Below are 17,066 nucleotides of genomic sequence, written 5' to 3'. Positions count from 1 at the left end.
AGATTTAACTTGTACACTTCCATTGGATTGTAATGTCCATCGATACGTCGTTTCTTCCATACATATAGCACAGTATAGACGCTGTAGTGCTGAGATACTGATAATCTAAATGAGAACCTGTGGAACTGTTACGCTGAAATCAATTACTGTTGTACCTTACTGGGTGGGAGGGGGAGGGAGGTGTGAAGGATATCTGATTTTGCTACTGTGGTGGCTCAGAATGTTACCCGTGGCTAAGTGTTATTATTTTAACCAATAAAAACATATTACAGAAAAAAAGAGTAGAGAGTCGGACCGTGCTCACTGAGGTAGTGGAAGAGATGGGCACCACATGCCAGGAGGAAGTGGGCAATGAGGGTCTTCCTTTCCAAAAGGAAAAACAAACAGGGTTGTCCCAGGACATGCAGATTATTATCTGGGCCTTCTACCATCCCCTCGATGACTCAGAATAACCCATAATAAATATAATAAATGGGGTCTCCAGTTTCACCCCCTGCTCTACCACCTTCTCCACTAAGTGTTCATCAGGGAGGCCAGCAGCCAATAGAGTTGTTGGACCTGGACAATAGAGGCCTCGTATTAAAAAAAAAATGTAACAATGGTTGCGCTGAAGGAGGCCATCAGTGGCATTGTTAATGGTCAGATAGCACTCTCTTGGGATATGCAGAAGAAGACTGATGAAACTAAGGTCATCCCAGAGAGATTATCCGTACAACAAAAGAACTCTGTTCACTCCTGACCTCCTTGATTGGAAGCACTATGTTTCTACTGCCTGCATAAACCTCCCCAGCTGATATTTTTATGTATTCTGGTTCTTCTGTTCAGCTTTTTCCCCCAGTCTCATAGTGAATTGAATTTCTCTTCGGGTGTCCACTCCTGTCCTGGGTAGCCAGATGTCTGCCTCTGTGGAGGAGATCAATATTGTTGTAGTAAATCGGGACCCCGAGCATAATTGGGATCCTTTTCCCCGAGCCTAGTATATGAGCTACGTTTAATATATTTGAATTTGCTTTAGGGCTTTTTAGTAAATGATGGAACTACTTGGATTGAACTTAATTTCCTAATGTTGTATTTACTTAATTTTCCACTTGTATATTGTACATAGACTTTTTTCCAAAACGTTCCTGATATGTTGTAACAATTTTTCCACTTCCTTACAAATTCAGTGTGCCTGTCTGTTGAAAGATATTATTAGTTTATTTACCCAATTCCAAGCACTGTCCCCAAAAACTTCTAATTTCATAACCGATTCCTTTTTATAATATAATATTTAAAAAAATCTGCTATATAGAAGGTCTTTCCTGAGTAAGTGGCTATTGAAGTAGTGGTATACAATTGTATGACATTAGTGTGAAATGGAAATATTTCAATATAGGGATGGTTGAACATATTAGCTTCATAAATAAATCCTGTAAAAGCATGAAGCAACACCCACATTAAAGCACATTTAAGTGAAAGTTAGTTGATATAAAGTTTACTTACAAAGGTTCTCCCAGGCAAGAGTATTAGATTATCAGATTTTTGAATCGCCGTAACAACATTACCTCAACATGTGTTTGATTGAGTGAGGTGTTGAGAGCAGTACAGAAATTTAGTTAATGGTGTTAATGTCCCTGAGTGGGGTTCAAGGGGCAGTTATTCATGTCCTGGCTTATGCATGACCAGCTGACAGAGACTAACACAAGCAGCAAATACCCTCATTCCCATAGATCAAAATTTATTTAAAAGACATGCAGACTTTTTTCAACATGTCCCCACCATTTCCTTCAACAATTATTTGTAATTACTTCAACTTATAAAAGAAAAAATCAATCAATTTTCAAACGAAACCACAGTGAAACAAAGCATTTTTTCCTTATGTGAGCATGGGATATGAACAACCATGATTTCAATATCAATTTTTTCAAATTACAGTTGCACACTTTTGCTTTGTCATTAATTACAACAGTAGCTAAAAAGAGACACGTTACATTTGTTCACACAAATTCAAGCCTTGTTTCTCACATATTTAACTAATCCCAACAGAACTCTTTTGACAATAAGAAAATGACAACTTCATATGTTTAGCACAAATTCCTCCAAAGTCCCCTGCACTGGTTCCATATGGAGTCCTTACGCAAAAAACAGTTCAATTATGTCCTAATGTGGCACCAAAGCCCTCTCTCTGTCAAGCTGACAAAGGTAGCAGGTTGTCTATCACAGAAAGGGGCTGCCATCTAGGAGGTATTGGAGGACAAGACTGATGAATAGGGAAGAGCTGCTCTTCACAAAGGTTACTTCTGCCTCAGATGATTGTGAGAAGACTGGAGGTGCACTTGCGTAGAAGTCATGTGCAGGTAAGTAAACCGAGGTAAACACAAGGAGATGATGGACAGAACGCTGAAACTTTTCATATACTCACCCCCAGTCACAGATCTGGGTTGAAACAAGCATCCTGGGACCGGTTTGGGGGTTACACCCCTCATCAGCCAGGCTAGCTTGAATTCAGTGGCAAAGTGAGCAAGAGACCCACGTCTGGGCATACCCTTCCAACTTAGAGTGAACAAAGCAAACACAAGGAGATGATTAACGGAGTGCTGAAACTTTTCCGACACCTACCCCCAGTCAACGATATGGGTTGAATCCATCATCGTTCTTTAGCTCACTTCGCCACCACAGTTCAGACCCAGCTATATGCAAATTAGTCTTGACCCTGTGCCTCATGGGAACAGTCCAGCCCGAACCGCCAAGTAGGTCTTTCCTGGACCATAAACAAGCATCCTGTGACCGGTTTAGGGGTAACACCCCTCATCGCCAGGCTAGCTTGAATCCAGTGGCAAAGTGAGCAAGGGACCCACGTCTGGGCATACCCTGCCAACTTAAGGCAAACACAAGGAGATGATGCTGGATGGAGTACTGAAACTTTTCAGACACTTACCCCCAGTCACAGATCTGGGTTGAATCCATCATCGTTCCTTGGCTCACCTTGCCACCCCAGTTCAGACCCAGCTATATGCATATCAGTCTTGACCCCGTGACTCATGGGAACAGTCCAGCCCGCCCAATCTGCCAAGCCAGGTCTTCCCTGGACCGGAAACAGGCATCCTGGGACCGGTTTAGTGGTGACACGCCTCATCAGTCTTGCTAGCTTGAATCCAGTGAACAAGGGACCCACGTCTGGGCACACCCTGCCAACTTAAGGCGAACAAAGTAAAACACAAGGAGATGATGGACAGAGCGCTGAAACATTTCAGACACTCACCGCCAGTCACAGATCTGGGTTGAATCCATCATCATTCTTTAGCTCACTAGGCCACCCCAGTTCAGACCCAGCTATATGCGTATCAGTCTTTACCCTGTGCCTCATGGGAAAAGTCCAGCCCGAACTGCCAAGCCAAGTCTTCCCTAGACCTGAAGCAAGCATCCTGCAACCGGTTTCTGGGTAACACCCCTCATCAGCCAGGCTAGCTTGAATCCAGTGGCTAAGTGAGCAAGGGAACCATGTCTGGGCATACCCTGCCAACTTAGGGCTAACAAAGCAAACACAATGAGATGATGGAGGGAGCGCTGAAACTTTTCAGACACTCACTCCCAGTCACAGATCTGGGTTGAATCCATCATCATTCTTTAGCTCACTTCGCCACCCCAGTTCAGACCCAGCTATATGCAAATCAGTCTTGACCTTGTGCCTCATGGGAACAGTCCTGCCCGAACTGCCTAGCCAGGTCTTCCCTGGACCGGAAACAAGCATCCTGGTAACTGCAAGTTGAGGGATATGTCAAGGTGAGTCCTGCATAACCAGGACAAGCAACCTAGGCAGCTTAGCTGGAGGCTGGGGACTAGCAATACTCAGAAGAGATCTTGGCAAAAGACTTCTGACTGACTGTGAGGTGGTCTTTGACAAAGGTTTCTACGTTAGACCAACAAAGTCTCCTCCTCATCTTCATCCTATTCTTCAGTGATGGCCATAGGAACAGCATCTTGGAGGTACATAGGGTACCACTTGTAGATGGTGCAGTATCATTGTCATGCTCAGTGTTTGCAAGACCTGTAAGAGGAAGAAGAAACATGTCATAAGTCAAACAATTGGTGCTAAATAATTCACCAGACTTGTTTCACAATACATTTCTTAAAGCACACTTTCAAACACATACATACACACACTTTAAAAAGCATAATTACACATGTGAATGGTATGGATGATCCTTACATAGAAAGGATACCTATGTGCTATGGGTGTTTGCTTTGTGGATGAATCCCTTGAAATGAGCTGCTGGACCAGTGTTCTAGAAGATGGCGGAGGTAATGTCTCTCACCCAGCAGCTGCAGAGAAAAGTAATGTGAAAGTTGACTAATATGAGTAAGGAACAGTGGAGATCAATTATAATTGACACAAAGTATGGCAATGCAGATATATGTAAATGTGGCATGTACCATTTTCCATTTACAGATATTAAAAGGGCCAACAACATTTATTGGCAAGAAATATGAAACCATGCTGAGCAAGGGGAAACAATAACAGAGTAAGGTAACTAAGTTGGTCAAAAACTTACCTGACGGACAAATGGTGGAGGGCTGAATTGTGTCTGCATCTGTGATGCTGATCACAATGTGGATATCAGGGACTGTAGCTCAAAAGAGAGGGTTAGAAAGAGTAATGAGACATTGTGAAGGTATAGTGACATAATAGATACACAGAACATCAACAACAAAATCACAAGTCTTGCATGTTAACAACTAATTAAGATGGCATTATATTAATGACTTTGCAAAGACATGTCAGAAGGTTAGATACAGTGACAAAGGATAACATATTCAATGTGATGAGGACATGGGTGGATATTTACCAGTCTCTACCACCTGTTTGCTGCCTATGACCAGTCCACCAGTAGATGTGATGGAATTATAATAAGGTGGGATATGTCATCCTCAGCCCGCATGGTTACTGTAACCATGATGTCAGAGTTTCTTTGTCATCATGGAATCCTGGGGTCATCTGGTGGGAGATGCGACGGTTGATGGAGAGCAGGCGAAGGCGCTTCATGCAGGTAGCTGGCCCATCAATAAACATATTGATACTAATTGAAAGCAGTTCCTGGAGTTACAGTTACATAATTTGCTTTAAATCATCCAAGAGATTATCTGAAATATATTTTAACAAATAATCCACATTTTAAAAATATATTTTTGCAGTGACATATAGCATAACATACCTGTGTTTGCTTGTATGAACGTGATTTGAGATGGGCACTGTGTGTTCCCAGACGTGGATGGAACTACTCCTGCCCCAGCTATAGCAACCAAGCATTGTAACGGAAGCTATGAATGAAAGAAAACATGTGCGAACAATATTATAAACAGTGTCCTGTTTTGAGAGTGGGTTACAAGAGAAATAGCTGAAAGAAAAGGGTGTAGATGTCTCACCTGCCCTGGCATTGAGGTACTCTGGAACAGGCAGTCAATATAGCAGTTCAGAATGCATGGATAATAGAATGCGCTCTCAAGGAAGGCGAGATGGAAATGGGATCTAGGTGTACCTCCAGGAATAGGCTTTGCCTCATGAATGTCGCAGACCTTCTCCTTCACCCCCTTCTTCTTAGCCTGCTATTTACTTTTAGCATCTACTATGGTTTGTGCCTTTTTCCCAAATGCAATAACCAAGCCTGTATATTCCTGCCACAAGGCTGCATTCTCTGATCTACTAAGGTTTTATAGAGGCAGGCATAGTTCCCTGTAGTGATCTGCCACAAAATGAACTACACTGCTTGTCTCCTGACTCCTTCATGGAGTTTGGGGTTCTTGCAATCCAAGGATACAAGGGCAGAACCTAGAGTGTAAAGCACTCCAATACCTTCCAGCCGGGTTCGCGCTGCAACTGCAAAAAAATAACAGCAGGAAAGCGGTGCCTCTGTTAGTGAGCATAGACACCTAAGCGCTCCCAACTGTGCATGCACGCCTAATTGCAAAGTCAAATTAAACACCGCTTCATATTAGTGCACAGAGCAGTCGCGCAGATTATAATACAAATGCCCTCGTTGGAAAATGTTAGCGCAGCGAGCTGCCACATTGAAACTGGAGAACTGGTGATTACATAAAGCACTCCAATACCTTCCAGTCGGGTTCGCGCTGCAACTGCAAAAAAATAACAACAGGAAAGCAGTGCCTCTGTTAGTGAGCATAGACACCCAAGCGCTCCCAACTGTGCACGCACGCCTAATTGCAAAGTGAAATTAAACACAGCTTCATATTCGTGCACAGAGCAGTCATTCTGATTATAATATAATTGTCCTTATTGAAAAAAGTTAGTGCGGTGACCCCCTTACTTTGGAACTGGAGAAATGATGCTTACGTAAAGTGCTCCAATACCTTTCGGTCAAGTTCACACTACAACTGCAAAAAAAAACAACAACAAAAAAACAGGAAAGCGGTGCCTCCGTTAGTGAGCATAGACACCGAAGGGCTCCCATCTGTGCATGCACGCCTAATTGCAAAGTGAAATTAAACACCGCTTCATATTAGTGCACGAGCAGTCGCGCTGATTATATTACAGATGTCCTCATTGGAAAATGTTAGCGCGGCGAGCTGCCACTTTGGAACTGGAAACTAGTGCTTACATAAAGCGCCCCAAAACCTTCCCGTCAGGTTTGCGCTACAATGGCAAAAAATAAAGGGGTTTAATGTTAGGTAACAATTAAAAACAAGAAACATAAAAGCAGGCACTGTGCTAAAACATGAAGCATGGCACCCATGCGCATAAAAGTTATGTGCGCGACGGCCCGTGAAGCGAGGGCTGTGATGATCAAATTACAAGAACTTGAAATAAAACAAGTAGCCCCCAAAGGAACACAATAAATACCTACAGCGTAAGGAAACTGTGGTTGGCCGGTGCTACTGTGCAAAAAACGGAAGTGATGTATCGGGAGCACCAACCAATGAGGAGCCAGCAAAGAAGAGCAACACTGGAGTGAAACAATGGCAAGCAGCAGTCGGGATTACACTCCGTATAGTAATTACAGCAGGTCTTGCAGACAGCAAATGCGCGCTGCCTAGGCTTTACATAAAAACAAATACAAAAGCAGCGAGGAGGAGAATGCTGAGAAAAAACATTAGATCTCTGGCATTAAGAAGGAATGCATTAGCTCTTTTATTAAAAAATTGATAACATTCCTGGAGTATAACTTTAATGCCTTGCTGCAACTGGGTGTAGTCTGTATTTGTCTATAAACATTTCTTTCTTAGTTTTATAAATGGATTTCTAGCTGAACAAGTGACTAAAGGGTTACGTTCTACTGGTAATAAATAGATTTAGTCTGTTCAAGGTGTGATCTCCAATTGCACATGCTTGAGCAAAGCCTCCCTTCTTTGTGAAATACCCCTCCACACTGACTGTGATATGTTAAAAAATTTCAGAGGTTTTGAAACAATTAAACATGCAGCACCTCAAAGCTTGATAATTAAAATTAAATATTACCCAAAACTTGTTAGATAATACTGATTGTAATACTTTATAGGGGACGGGGAACCCGCCAAAACTATATTTACTCATGCATTCCATTAGTGAGTTAGTCTGATTTTTCTGAAAAATAAAGCATTTTACATCTCAAAACTTCTTCTTTTAAGCTAGCGTTTACATATGTCAAAAACTGCAAAGTTCATTGTTTATTTAAATCTGAATATGTACTCCAATAGATCTTTCCTAAACACGCTTACTGCGAGGACGCCATACTTTCCCATTCGTTGTCTTCCTATTATAACATTTTTTGCTTCGTACCTCATCATATTACATTAAAAAAATTGCAAAATAGTCCTTCCTTAAACCTCCTATTCTGTTGTAATTGTTTATCCACTGATACCAAATTGTTCTAATTCTCTGTTGATTCATTTCACTTTCTGGTCTGTTGTTTCTTCCCTCAATAACATATCTTCTTTCAATTTCTAGCCGTATTGTCTTTCATGAAAAACAACTTACAATTTTAGCCTCAGTAACCCCATATTGGCCCGCTATCTTTAGTGCCTCTATCCAATACGTCTGTCATGCACTGACACCAGTATTTTAACTCACCAGGAAACGTGCATAGACTTTCCAATAAGTGATACATATTTTTTATCAAGAAATCCACTCACCTTTCAAATGAAAATATGGAAAAGTGGAATCAGCTCAACTTCTTCCACATGGTTGAAGGCGACAAATGTCTCCTTCTCGCTCATAGTAAGAAACCTCTCTTTCACACTGCACATAAACTGGATTGAGCTGCACCATATAGGAAGAGGCTTACCTCTCATCTACAGTTCACAACTGTGTATTCCAGTGTGTGATGCTCTCTTTCCCCAGGCCAACTCTTGTCATTCCTGAAACCTGCTCTCAGTCTGATTGATTCCTCTTGGCCTCTCTTCTCCTATTCCATTACCATACTAGTCTTCTCTAATGTTTCACCTCCGATATTTTCATTCCTTTTTATGTGTATTTTCTTCTGAAGCTTTTTCCAGCTCCCAGGGATTTCCAATCTCCAAGGATTTCAACTGTCTATCTCTACAGGAACCATTAAAATGCCTTTGTGAGGCAATATTATCGGCTACCATTCTACAACCTGATTTTATTACATTGTTGTTCAACTCCTAGTTACCTTGCTTGTGAATTCCTGCATATTTATTATCTTGTCCAGTGTATCTCAGAATGTGAGTGCAAATCTACCATTTGCATATGGCAGTCCTGGCAAAGTCTCTCTTTGTAGTAGTAATTGTTATATATTTTTCCTCTCTTTGAGTGTTACCACTTTCAATACTTGTACTTTGATTTGTGGCATTTGATGACCTTGTTTTACAAAATGTTAGTCCACAGATGACTTCACGTTTTTAGACCAATATTAGAGTGGCGTTCAATCCATCGAACTTTCACTGTTGTGCATTCTTACTAATGTAGTAGTAATATTCACATTTTATAGCATAGATACATCTTGCGGTCTCACACGTTCAGAAATGTAGAAGTTTTATCTTTCCAGAGTATGAATTTCCATTTATTATGTGTATGAACAGTTTGCACAATTTATATATGGATATGTTTCCTTTCGAGGTTTGAAAATTGTGTTACTTCGTCTCTTCTTCCATAGATGCTTTAATCAAGTGCATTCCTAAGTTTTGTTCTTTTTCATAAGTCATCATTGTAAATGTTAGAATGATTTCTTCAAACCTGAATCCGACTCTATTATTTTCCAGTTTTTTTTATGGCTTTTCCTATTTGGAAAGTGTGTTGTGAATGTTTTTGTGGCATAGATTAATCTTTCTTTATGATGTTTTTCTTTGTGTTTCATCAACTCTTCTCTGGTTATATATCGCTTCTTTCGTTTTGATTTTTGTAGAGTTTGCGACCTAATATCCCCAAACTAGGAGCTTCTGCTTGATTATCTCTTTTTGATTTTTAAATGCATCTTCTTTTGAAATGATTGGTTTCAATCTGAAAATGTGATAGGGTGGCAGAGGAATTACTAGGTTTTAAGTATGGAAGCTTATAGCCATTAAGAATAGATTGCAGTCCGGAGGTTTGGTGAAACTATTAATTTTCTTCTTCTCTTCTAATTTTGTAAATTGCATATCCAAAAATGTTTTGACAAATTCCAGTATTTTGAACGTAAAACATATTCTTTTCAGAATTTTATTTACTTCTTTAATATTGTTTTCCAATTTCGTTTTAAGTTCCAGACCAAACCATGAGAATATCATCTATGTATCTTTCATAAAATATTGCATTTTCCTTCCATACGTGTTTCTCTGTTAGTGCAATATGTGAGGCCGTTGGAACTCTGGTTATTTGAAAAGATATCTGTGAGGAAATGGCTTTTACAAGTTTACTTACCCCCACTTTTTGACTAGAAGGTACTAATGTATTGACTCTGTAATGCACAGGGCCTTGCTGACCAAGCCTTAGTGCATGTGCTCTAAACTTTGAAAGTGAATGTTTAAGTTTCTTATTCATAGTTGGCATGAGTTTACTTACTTATTTGTCCCTACTATATGATACTAGGGGTATCCAGGACCTGTAAGTGATGTGTCCCTTTTGGGCTGCAGCACTAATTGTACCACCATGAGTGTGACAAATTGAAGCATGCCTCTTACCTGACCACTGCAGACTAGTAGAGCAGTTTAAAAATGCTAACTCAACATTGCAATTTAAACTTATGGCAAAGCCCAAACCTTCCTGTTTAATATCTATAACTCACACCTAAGGCAGGCCTAACAAGCTTTAAGGTGCCGTATGTTGAGAAGAAGTACATGTGTTTTACATGTCCTGACAGTGAAAACCCAGTTTTGTTGTTTTTACTGTGGAAAGCCCCATTGGTGAGAATAGAGTTTCACTGCTGACAGCTCAACAGTGCTAACTTCCAAATGGAATAACTAAAATGGGTAGTTTAGGGTATCAAAATAATCAGCACATTAAACCAGACTTGATGCTAATTTCGAATTTAATGTTACTAGTTTACAAAGTACAGAAGTAGTCATTCTCAGTTACAGGCAACATGATCTCCTCGAGACAGCCCCACCCTCGAGAAAGGTGTAAATGACTTCCAGCAAGGGACACAAAGGACTTGCCATAGGAAGAGGTGTGACATCCTCCTCGCAGGATAGCCAGAGTGGGTGTGAGCTCTAAAGGTGAGCTTCAAAAAGGAAGCCACCTTCGATGGGAAAATGGTAGTTACACCTTGGAGGGGATGCTCTTTTCTGTTTGCAGACAGAGAGGGAAAAGCCACTGTGAAACTTGTTTTTCAAGAGGAGTTTAGTCCTCAGGTAGCCACACCTACAGGATGGGTTTGGGAGATTCACACAGCAAGAGAAGGGTTATGCTATATTCAGAATGGACAGAAAATAGTACCCTGGGATTGCTAGATGCTACACTTCACGGGAAGTTGTCATTAGGTGTAAGGGTCCCTAGGAGCCTGATTAGCTAGTTAGTAGCCACATCTTCCTGGGCTCATAGCAGGCATAAAAGTGCCACCCAGACCTCGGTTTGCCCCTGTCTTGGAAGAAGGACCGAAGAAGGACGGCCCTGCTGCTCCTGGAGCCAAGCAAAGTGAGGCTGCACCAAAGACTAGATTGCACTTGCTGCACCTTGGGCTAACAAGATATGACTGTACCTGTAGTGTCCCGCTCGAGGAAAAATTGCCCATGTATACCAGACCGGAGGAGTGGCTCCAAGATCAGTTAGCTGATTCCCTGTTACTGCCCAGGACCATAAAAGCTGAGAAATCTGCCTTTGTGAAATTGCCTCCTGTCGTGTAGTTCCTATATATACCCTGTATAGAATCTGCAAGTTTGGATAACATAAACTGTGGGTTTGGTGGCAGACTGATTCTGAGCACCCCCACTGAAAATGTTAGCCTGTTTGCATTAGCTAGCTCACAGTGCCACTAGTATCTCCTCTTATCGGGGAGAGAATAGTTTCTGGCAACCTTAGAACATGACAACCCTGATCCCTCAGGAGCGTTGGAACAATGTACTACTTTTCGCTCAGTCACTCGTGCTTATTTATTTGGTCTCAGAGAGTTGCACAGAAGAAACAGTGGGGCGTGTTACAATAAGAATATATTGCACAGTTGTTCTTTTAGTGTGAAATAGATGTGTTGCAACAATGGTTAGACAGTAGCAGATATATATGATTAGCAGTACAGTGTATATAAAAGGATAGTATAGTGCTACCATTTTGCAATAATCATAAATGCATGCATGAATATAAAATGCATGATAAAAGAAAGCACGTACTCCTATGATGCCTATCTAGATGTACCCAAGTGTACCTAGCATGTAAGTGTGAAGCCAAGAATCCCTCTAGGATTTAATTGAAACCCATTACCTGAAGTGTGAGAATGTAGGAGCCCGTCCTGGTCTCGAGTTCGACACCCCGTAAGGGATGTGTTAGACCACTGTCTGCATGCAGGAGCCTCAGCGTCTCTGGCCAGTGTGTCGGCCTGGAAGTCTCGGTTCCCTCTCACTAACACTAGCAAGATGTGCTGTATTTATGCAGAAAGTATCTAGGGTTCCTTTGTCCCTTTTTTGTGTTAGCCATTATTGTTGGATTTGAGGATGACGTATGGGATAAACCTTGTATGTAGATATTATGCAGGTGGTGTAGCCCCAGCCTGGTTTCCAAGAACCCTTATGAATATCTATTCATACTGTGTGAGTCTATTGATAAAGTTATAGGACACTATTGTTCAGGGAGAAACCCTCCTTCTGTGCCCAGGACTAGAACTAGGTAAAGGTTCAATCCTAAAAGGTTTGTTACTGTGTAGTGTAAAGGAGATAATGTAGGTGAAGGTGTATGATATTACCCGGGCCTATGCACCTAGTCAGCTGGACTTGTACAAGTCATCATAGTGCAGTTTGGTCTCCCGCCACAGTAGTTACTGCAAGTGAAAGGGAGCCGCTGGTTTGGCTGTAACCGGAGACCAGAAGACTATTGGCAACTGTTCTTTTGCTGGACTTCACTCGAACTTTGTGGGACATCGATCCCTGAGGCCAAAGTGAGCCAAGGAGTGGCAACAAGAAGATCCCCGACACTGGCTTTGCACCCACAACATTCCTGAGCATCTTCAGCATCCTGCATTCCTTGCATCAGGGCCATTCTATCGACTTATTTAGTGGTTCGCCCATGGGAACTGTATTGGAAACCTCTACAAGTGGCAAGTCCCCCTTGTTGGTGCCTGCGCCCACCTCCCTGCCGGAGTTGGTGTCCTCAAGATTGCCTAGATAATTGTTTTCAACTTGCTTATCGTGGCTAACCCTAAACCCCAGTTGTAGTAGATTACAATGATTTATTGCATGTTAGTACAAAGAAGTGATTTATTGTCTATCTCAAAATTTATATCTCTGAAACCTTTCAGTTAATTGCTGTCATTGAGGTGTCTATTTAAAGATAGAAATGCAACCAATGTTTATAAATTGCTATCAGATTTTTATTTTGTTGCATTTTTTTTGTATTCAACTGTTTTTATACTTCTTAACAGCCGAGGCCATGCCCCCCACCTTTTGCCCCTCACGAACAGTGTCTGTCAGGCTGAACAGGTCAGGCAGCCCGGAGCCAGACATGCGCTAAATGCGCAGGCTCCTGGCTGCCTGAGCTGAACTTTGCTGGGCTGAGAACGTCACATCTCATGTGGGCATGACCTCCTCAGCTCAGGATAGGTCCCTGAGGGCCTCCCCTTAGAGATGAGGGATGACGTTACTGATTGCCTCGCACCTGGGCGCTTCAGTTTTAAGCTCTAAAGTGCCCAGGGTAGAGTGTCAATCAGTAACACTTCATTATAGAGTGGGGTGGGGTCAGCTGTTTCACTAACCCCATCCCACTCTGTGATGACGTTGGGACTGCTGCCTTCCCTCATTGACTGACCTTATACCTTAGGTCAGCCAATGAGGGAAGGCAGCAGTCCTGAGCCTCCTGGAACCTCCGAGGCAGAGCTGGCTGCAGGTAAGTGTGTGTTTTCTTTTATATTAATGTTTGGTGGGTGCGTGTGTGTATGCATGATTGCTTGGTAAAGAGTGTTGTGAATGGATGTGTATGTGTGTGTGTGTGTGTCCCATCCGCCCCCTTCCCTCCAAAACGTACCGGCTGCCACTGATTCTCAATGCTTTGTACTTGGTTGACAAAGTCTGACTGTTCTAAGCCAGAGCTAGCTAGGACTGAGCTAAGGTTTTACACACAAACCTGACTGGCCTTGATACTAAAGTGCGCCATTATTACACAGTGAGATCACAAAACCACACCATATACTAGTTCTCATTCTCACAATAACTATTCTTCCTTTTCAAAACAGTCTCTAGAAGTTGCATTTCTCTATGATGACATATAGTTGCAACGTTTCAATATTTTCTATTGCCTCTGAGTGAATGATGTCTCTATAAAGACTGTTTACGTCCATCATAAATAATATGTAGTATGAACTTGCATGTTTTGCATCTTTTTAAGTAAAATTTAATGTATTATGTTTGAATATGTCTTACTAAGGTGTATAAACAGTAATCTGTGTACATTGCTAATGATTGAAATAATTAATCAATACCTACCATTACTAGCCAGAATGATAGACCTTGCTAATATTTATGTATCTTTGGAATCATGTATAATATCAAACTTTTTGGATGTTCCATTCCCAAAAACCATTTTTAATTTGTCAATTATCCATTCATGTTCAAACAATCTCTAGAAGTTGCATTCTCTTTGGTCGCACTTAATAGGTCATTTTCATAATGTTCCATTGTGCCCGAGTGATTGATGTTTGTAAAAAGACTGTTTACGTCCATTGTACATAACATATAATCAGAATGCTATTCTATGTTTTCTATCTTATTAGGAAAATTGGTGCATCTTGAATCTCTCTTACATTGCTAATGGTTAAAATAATTAATCAATACCTCCCACGTCTGGGTGGCATGAATGACATTGCCAATTTACGCGTAAAGTGTAGCTTTTTTGGATTTGAATAGACCACTTCATATTTAAAAATAGACCAATATTCCTTCATTGGGCTTGAATCAAATTCTTTACAGTACAGTAAATCTATTATATGTACACTAAACTTCTTCACATAGTATTTAGTATCTCCCGGATAAAGAGGTTACTGCCTTAAAATGCATAGGGAAAGAAATATTCTCTGGATTTATATTCACACGTGAAGACAATTTTTTCCATATAAATGTGAAAAACAGTAAAATAAATATGCATCTGAAAAATTACCGAATTTGAATTGTCTTACTAACAGAATAGTTATTTAAATATGGAATGGATGCACTTCTCAATCTATTATAATGTGTAATCATTTAGATGGTGGGGCTGTTACCCTCATATGACTGCACCATCAAGACAGATTGTTAGAAAAATGGAGTGCATTGTGCACACTCAAATAGTTATCTGCTAAAATATTATACACCAAGTGTAGACATGCTATGATCTCAGGTGTGTAGACATCTTATATCATTAGTCGTCGATTGTTGTTTTTTATGTTCTTATCTAATAAGATGTTGATAAAGCACTAACAATTTTTAACTTACTGCGCAACAACTATATTTTAAAGTATATAAACACGTTATATTTCATTCTCTTTTAATATTAATATTTCTATGTTTTCTTGCAGGTGTTGTTCGACAAATTAGGCCCATCATCGGGCCTTTCCATGCTGTCTTGAAGCTAGAAATGAACTATGTAGTCGGCGGAGTTATCTCTCATCGTAATGTTGTAAATGTCCATATCTTCGTCTCTGAATACTGGTTTTAGAGAACATTTTGAAATTTCATCTGTATAACCTATTAGCTCCATAAAACTCATGATGTCACATGCCTAGATCTCAAAGTCATTAGTGTGTTTTGTTTTATAAGATTATAAATTGCACAAATGCTAAGCTGTAGCGCATATAATTAGGAAAAAGGCATGCAGTTGCATTCATTGGAGGTGTAAGTATAGAGGCCGCACAAAATAACTGTCTTGCATAGCTCTTTCAATGTAAGAAACCAAGTTTATTTTACTTGACAATGTCTGTAACAGACATGGTAACAGTATAATGATTTCAATTGTTCATCTTAATGAGAAGGGTATGTATGCCTGGTAACTTTGCATTACAAGTAAAATGAGTAGCTAAATGAAATTTTGGGTTATTATAAGGTCAGTATTTCCATTGTACTATAAGCACCATACGCAATTACAGCAGCTGGAACTCCAATTGCTGGTGTAATGTCATTATTCATTATAATTTGAGATCAGTCAAATGTAATCTTGGAAATAATAAACACACCCTTGCAATTAAAATGCTATGGTGTATGATTAAATTAGAATAACATTTGATAGAAAAGGCCACAGAACCTTTTTTTAAATTTCTCAACGTATTGGAGTGTTAATCTTACTGCATTCCATACAAACACTGAGAGAAGGATTCTTTCTCACCAGAGAAGGCTTTGTCTACTCTAAGTTGATAATAAGACAACTTTGTTTAGAATTCCAGAATCTTTAATTTCTGGTGTACTTCCTGAGCAATAAGGGTTTCTAAATATACTGATAAATCAATTGAGTACACAAGCCTATCTTTTTTATGTAGAAGGATCATAGGACATGAACATACATAAGATGATTATGTCCCACTGTTACATCCTTTATCTTTTTCCGGTAGTTGTCAGCCGAGTGTGTGGTTGTATATAATCATGAGAATCATAAGGAAATAAAACATTGCCAAACTTTATTCAACTTTTTGGGTCATTGAACAAAACTATAATTTTCTTCAGTATCTCTTTGTTGCACTTATGGCCTTAAGACCACAATGGACAAAGGTCACAATGTATAACGAGCAATATTTGATCATAATTCACATGTTTATATTATAATATCAGATTTGACATCATTTTAGAGTTACAGGCTTACCGGTAAACAGATTGCTCTCAAAAGTGGTTTCCTATACACTATATAGGTTGACTTTTCTTTTAGTTAGTAATGAGCTGGTGAAAGTATTTTTATGTGTTTCTTTTTAATTCATATTATATTGATATATTTGGTTACAAATGTGCCACAAAGCAAGCAAGAGCACTGTTTGCTTATTCTTTTTTTTGCCAAATTGTAAACAAGACCTGCATGGGTAGTTTTTTGTATTAAGGGAGCATGGTCTATGTTTTAGATTTTTCTTCAGTGTGTTTATGACAAGGCTAACAAAGCTGTTCATTGGTGTAAGTTTTTAAAAACCAAAACAATTCAGATGCTTTTTAAATGTCACTTTATCTTTATTAATGATACTTGTATTTTTATTATTACCTTTGTCACGTTTAATAAATATTATTTTCAATTTCCCAAAATATTGAAAATGCCTACCTTTTTGTCAATTATATGGGTCACATACATGAACATCTCTTTTTTTTTCTTTCACAAATGGGTGTTCTGTGGTGAATAACACATGCAAAATTTGACTCTATTAGGTAGCAATTCTCACTCAGCCAAGGAAGGGTGCAGATTTCCGCCACAACAAGATGGTGGTCTTGAAGAACTACATGGGTGGGCATGGCTGTGAAAAATAATGCTCCAGAAGGGATCTTTGTTGGCTATTAAAGCCAAAACTACAAAGACT

General features: G+C 40.0%; 1 protein-coding gene across 1 annotated transcript in view; it reads left to right on the top strand.

Annotated features, from left to right (window-relative positions):
• FBLN1 (fibulin 1) overlaps nucleotides 1-16,802 on the top strand; it is an 852,642-nt gene extending 835,840 nt beyond the window's left edge. The window contains exon 17 of the mRNA XM_085652428.1: nucleotides 15,099-16,802. Within this exon, the coding sequence (XP_085508554.1) occupies nucleotides 15,099-15,238 (140 nt within the window). The 3' untranslated portion in view covers nucleotides 15,239-16,802. The remainder of the gene's footprint in view (nucleotides 1-15,098) is intronic.
• Nucleotides 16,803-17,066: the final 264 nt, after the last annotated feature.

The sequence above is a fragment of the Triturus cristatus genome, chromosome 4_1 (genome assembly GCF_964204655.1).
Source record: "Triturus cristatus chromosome 4_1, aTriCri1.1, whole genome shotgun sequence".
Lineage (NCBI taxonomy): Eukaryota > Metazoa > Chordata > Amphibia > Caudata > Salamandridae > Triturus > Triturus cristatus.
Note: the sequence above shows the minus strand (reverse complement) of the source record. Positions and strands in the feature narration are given on the sequence as shown.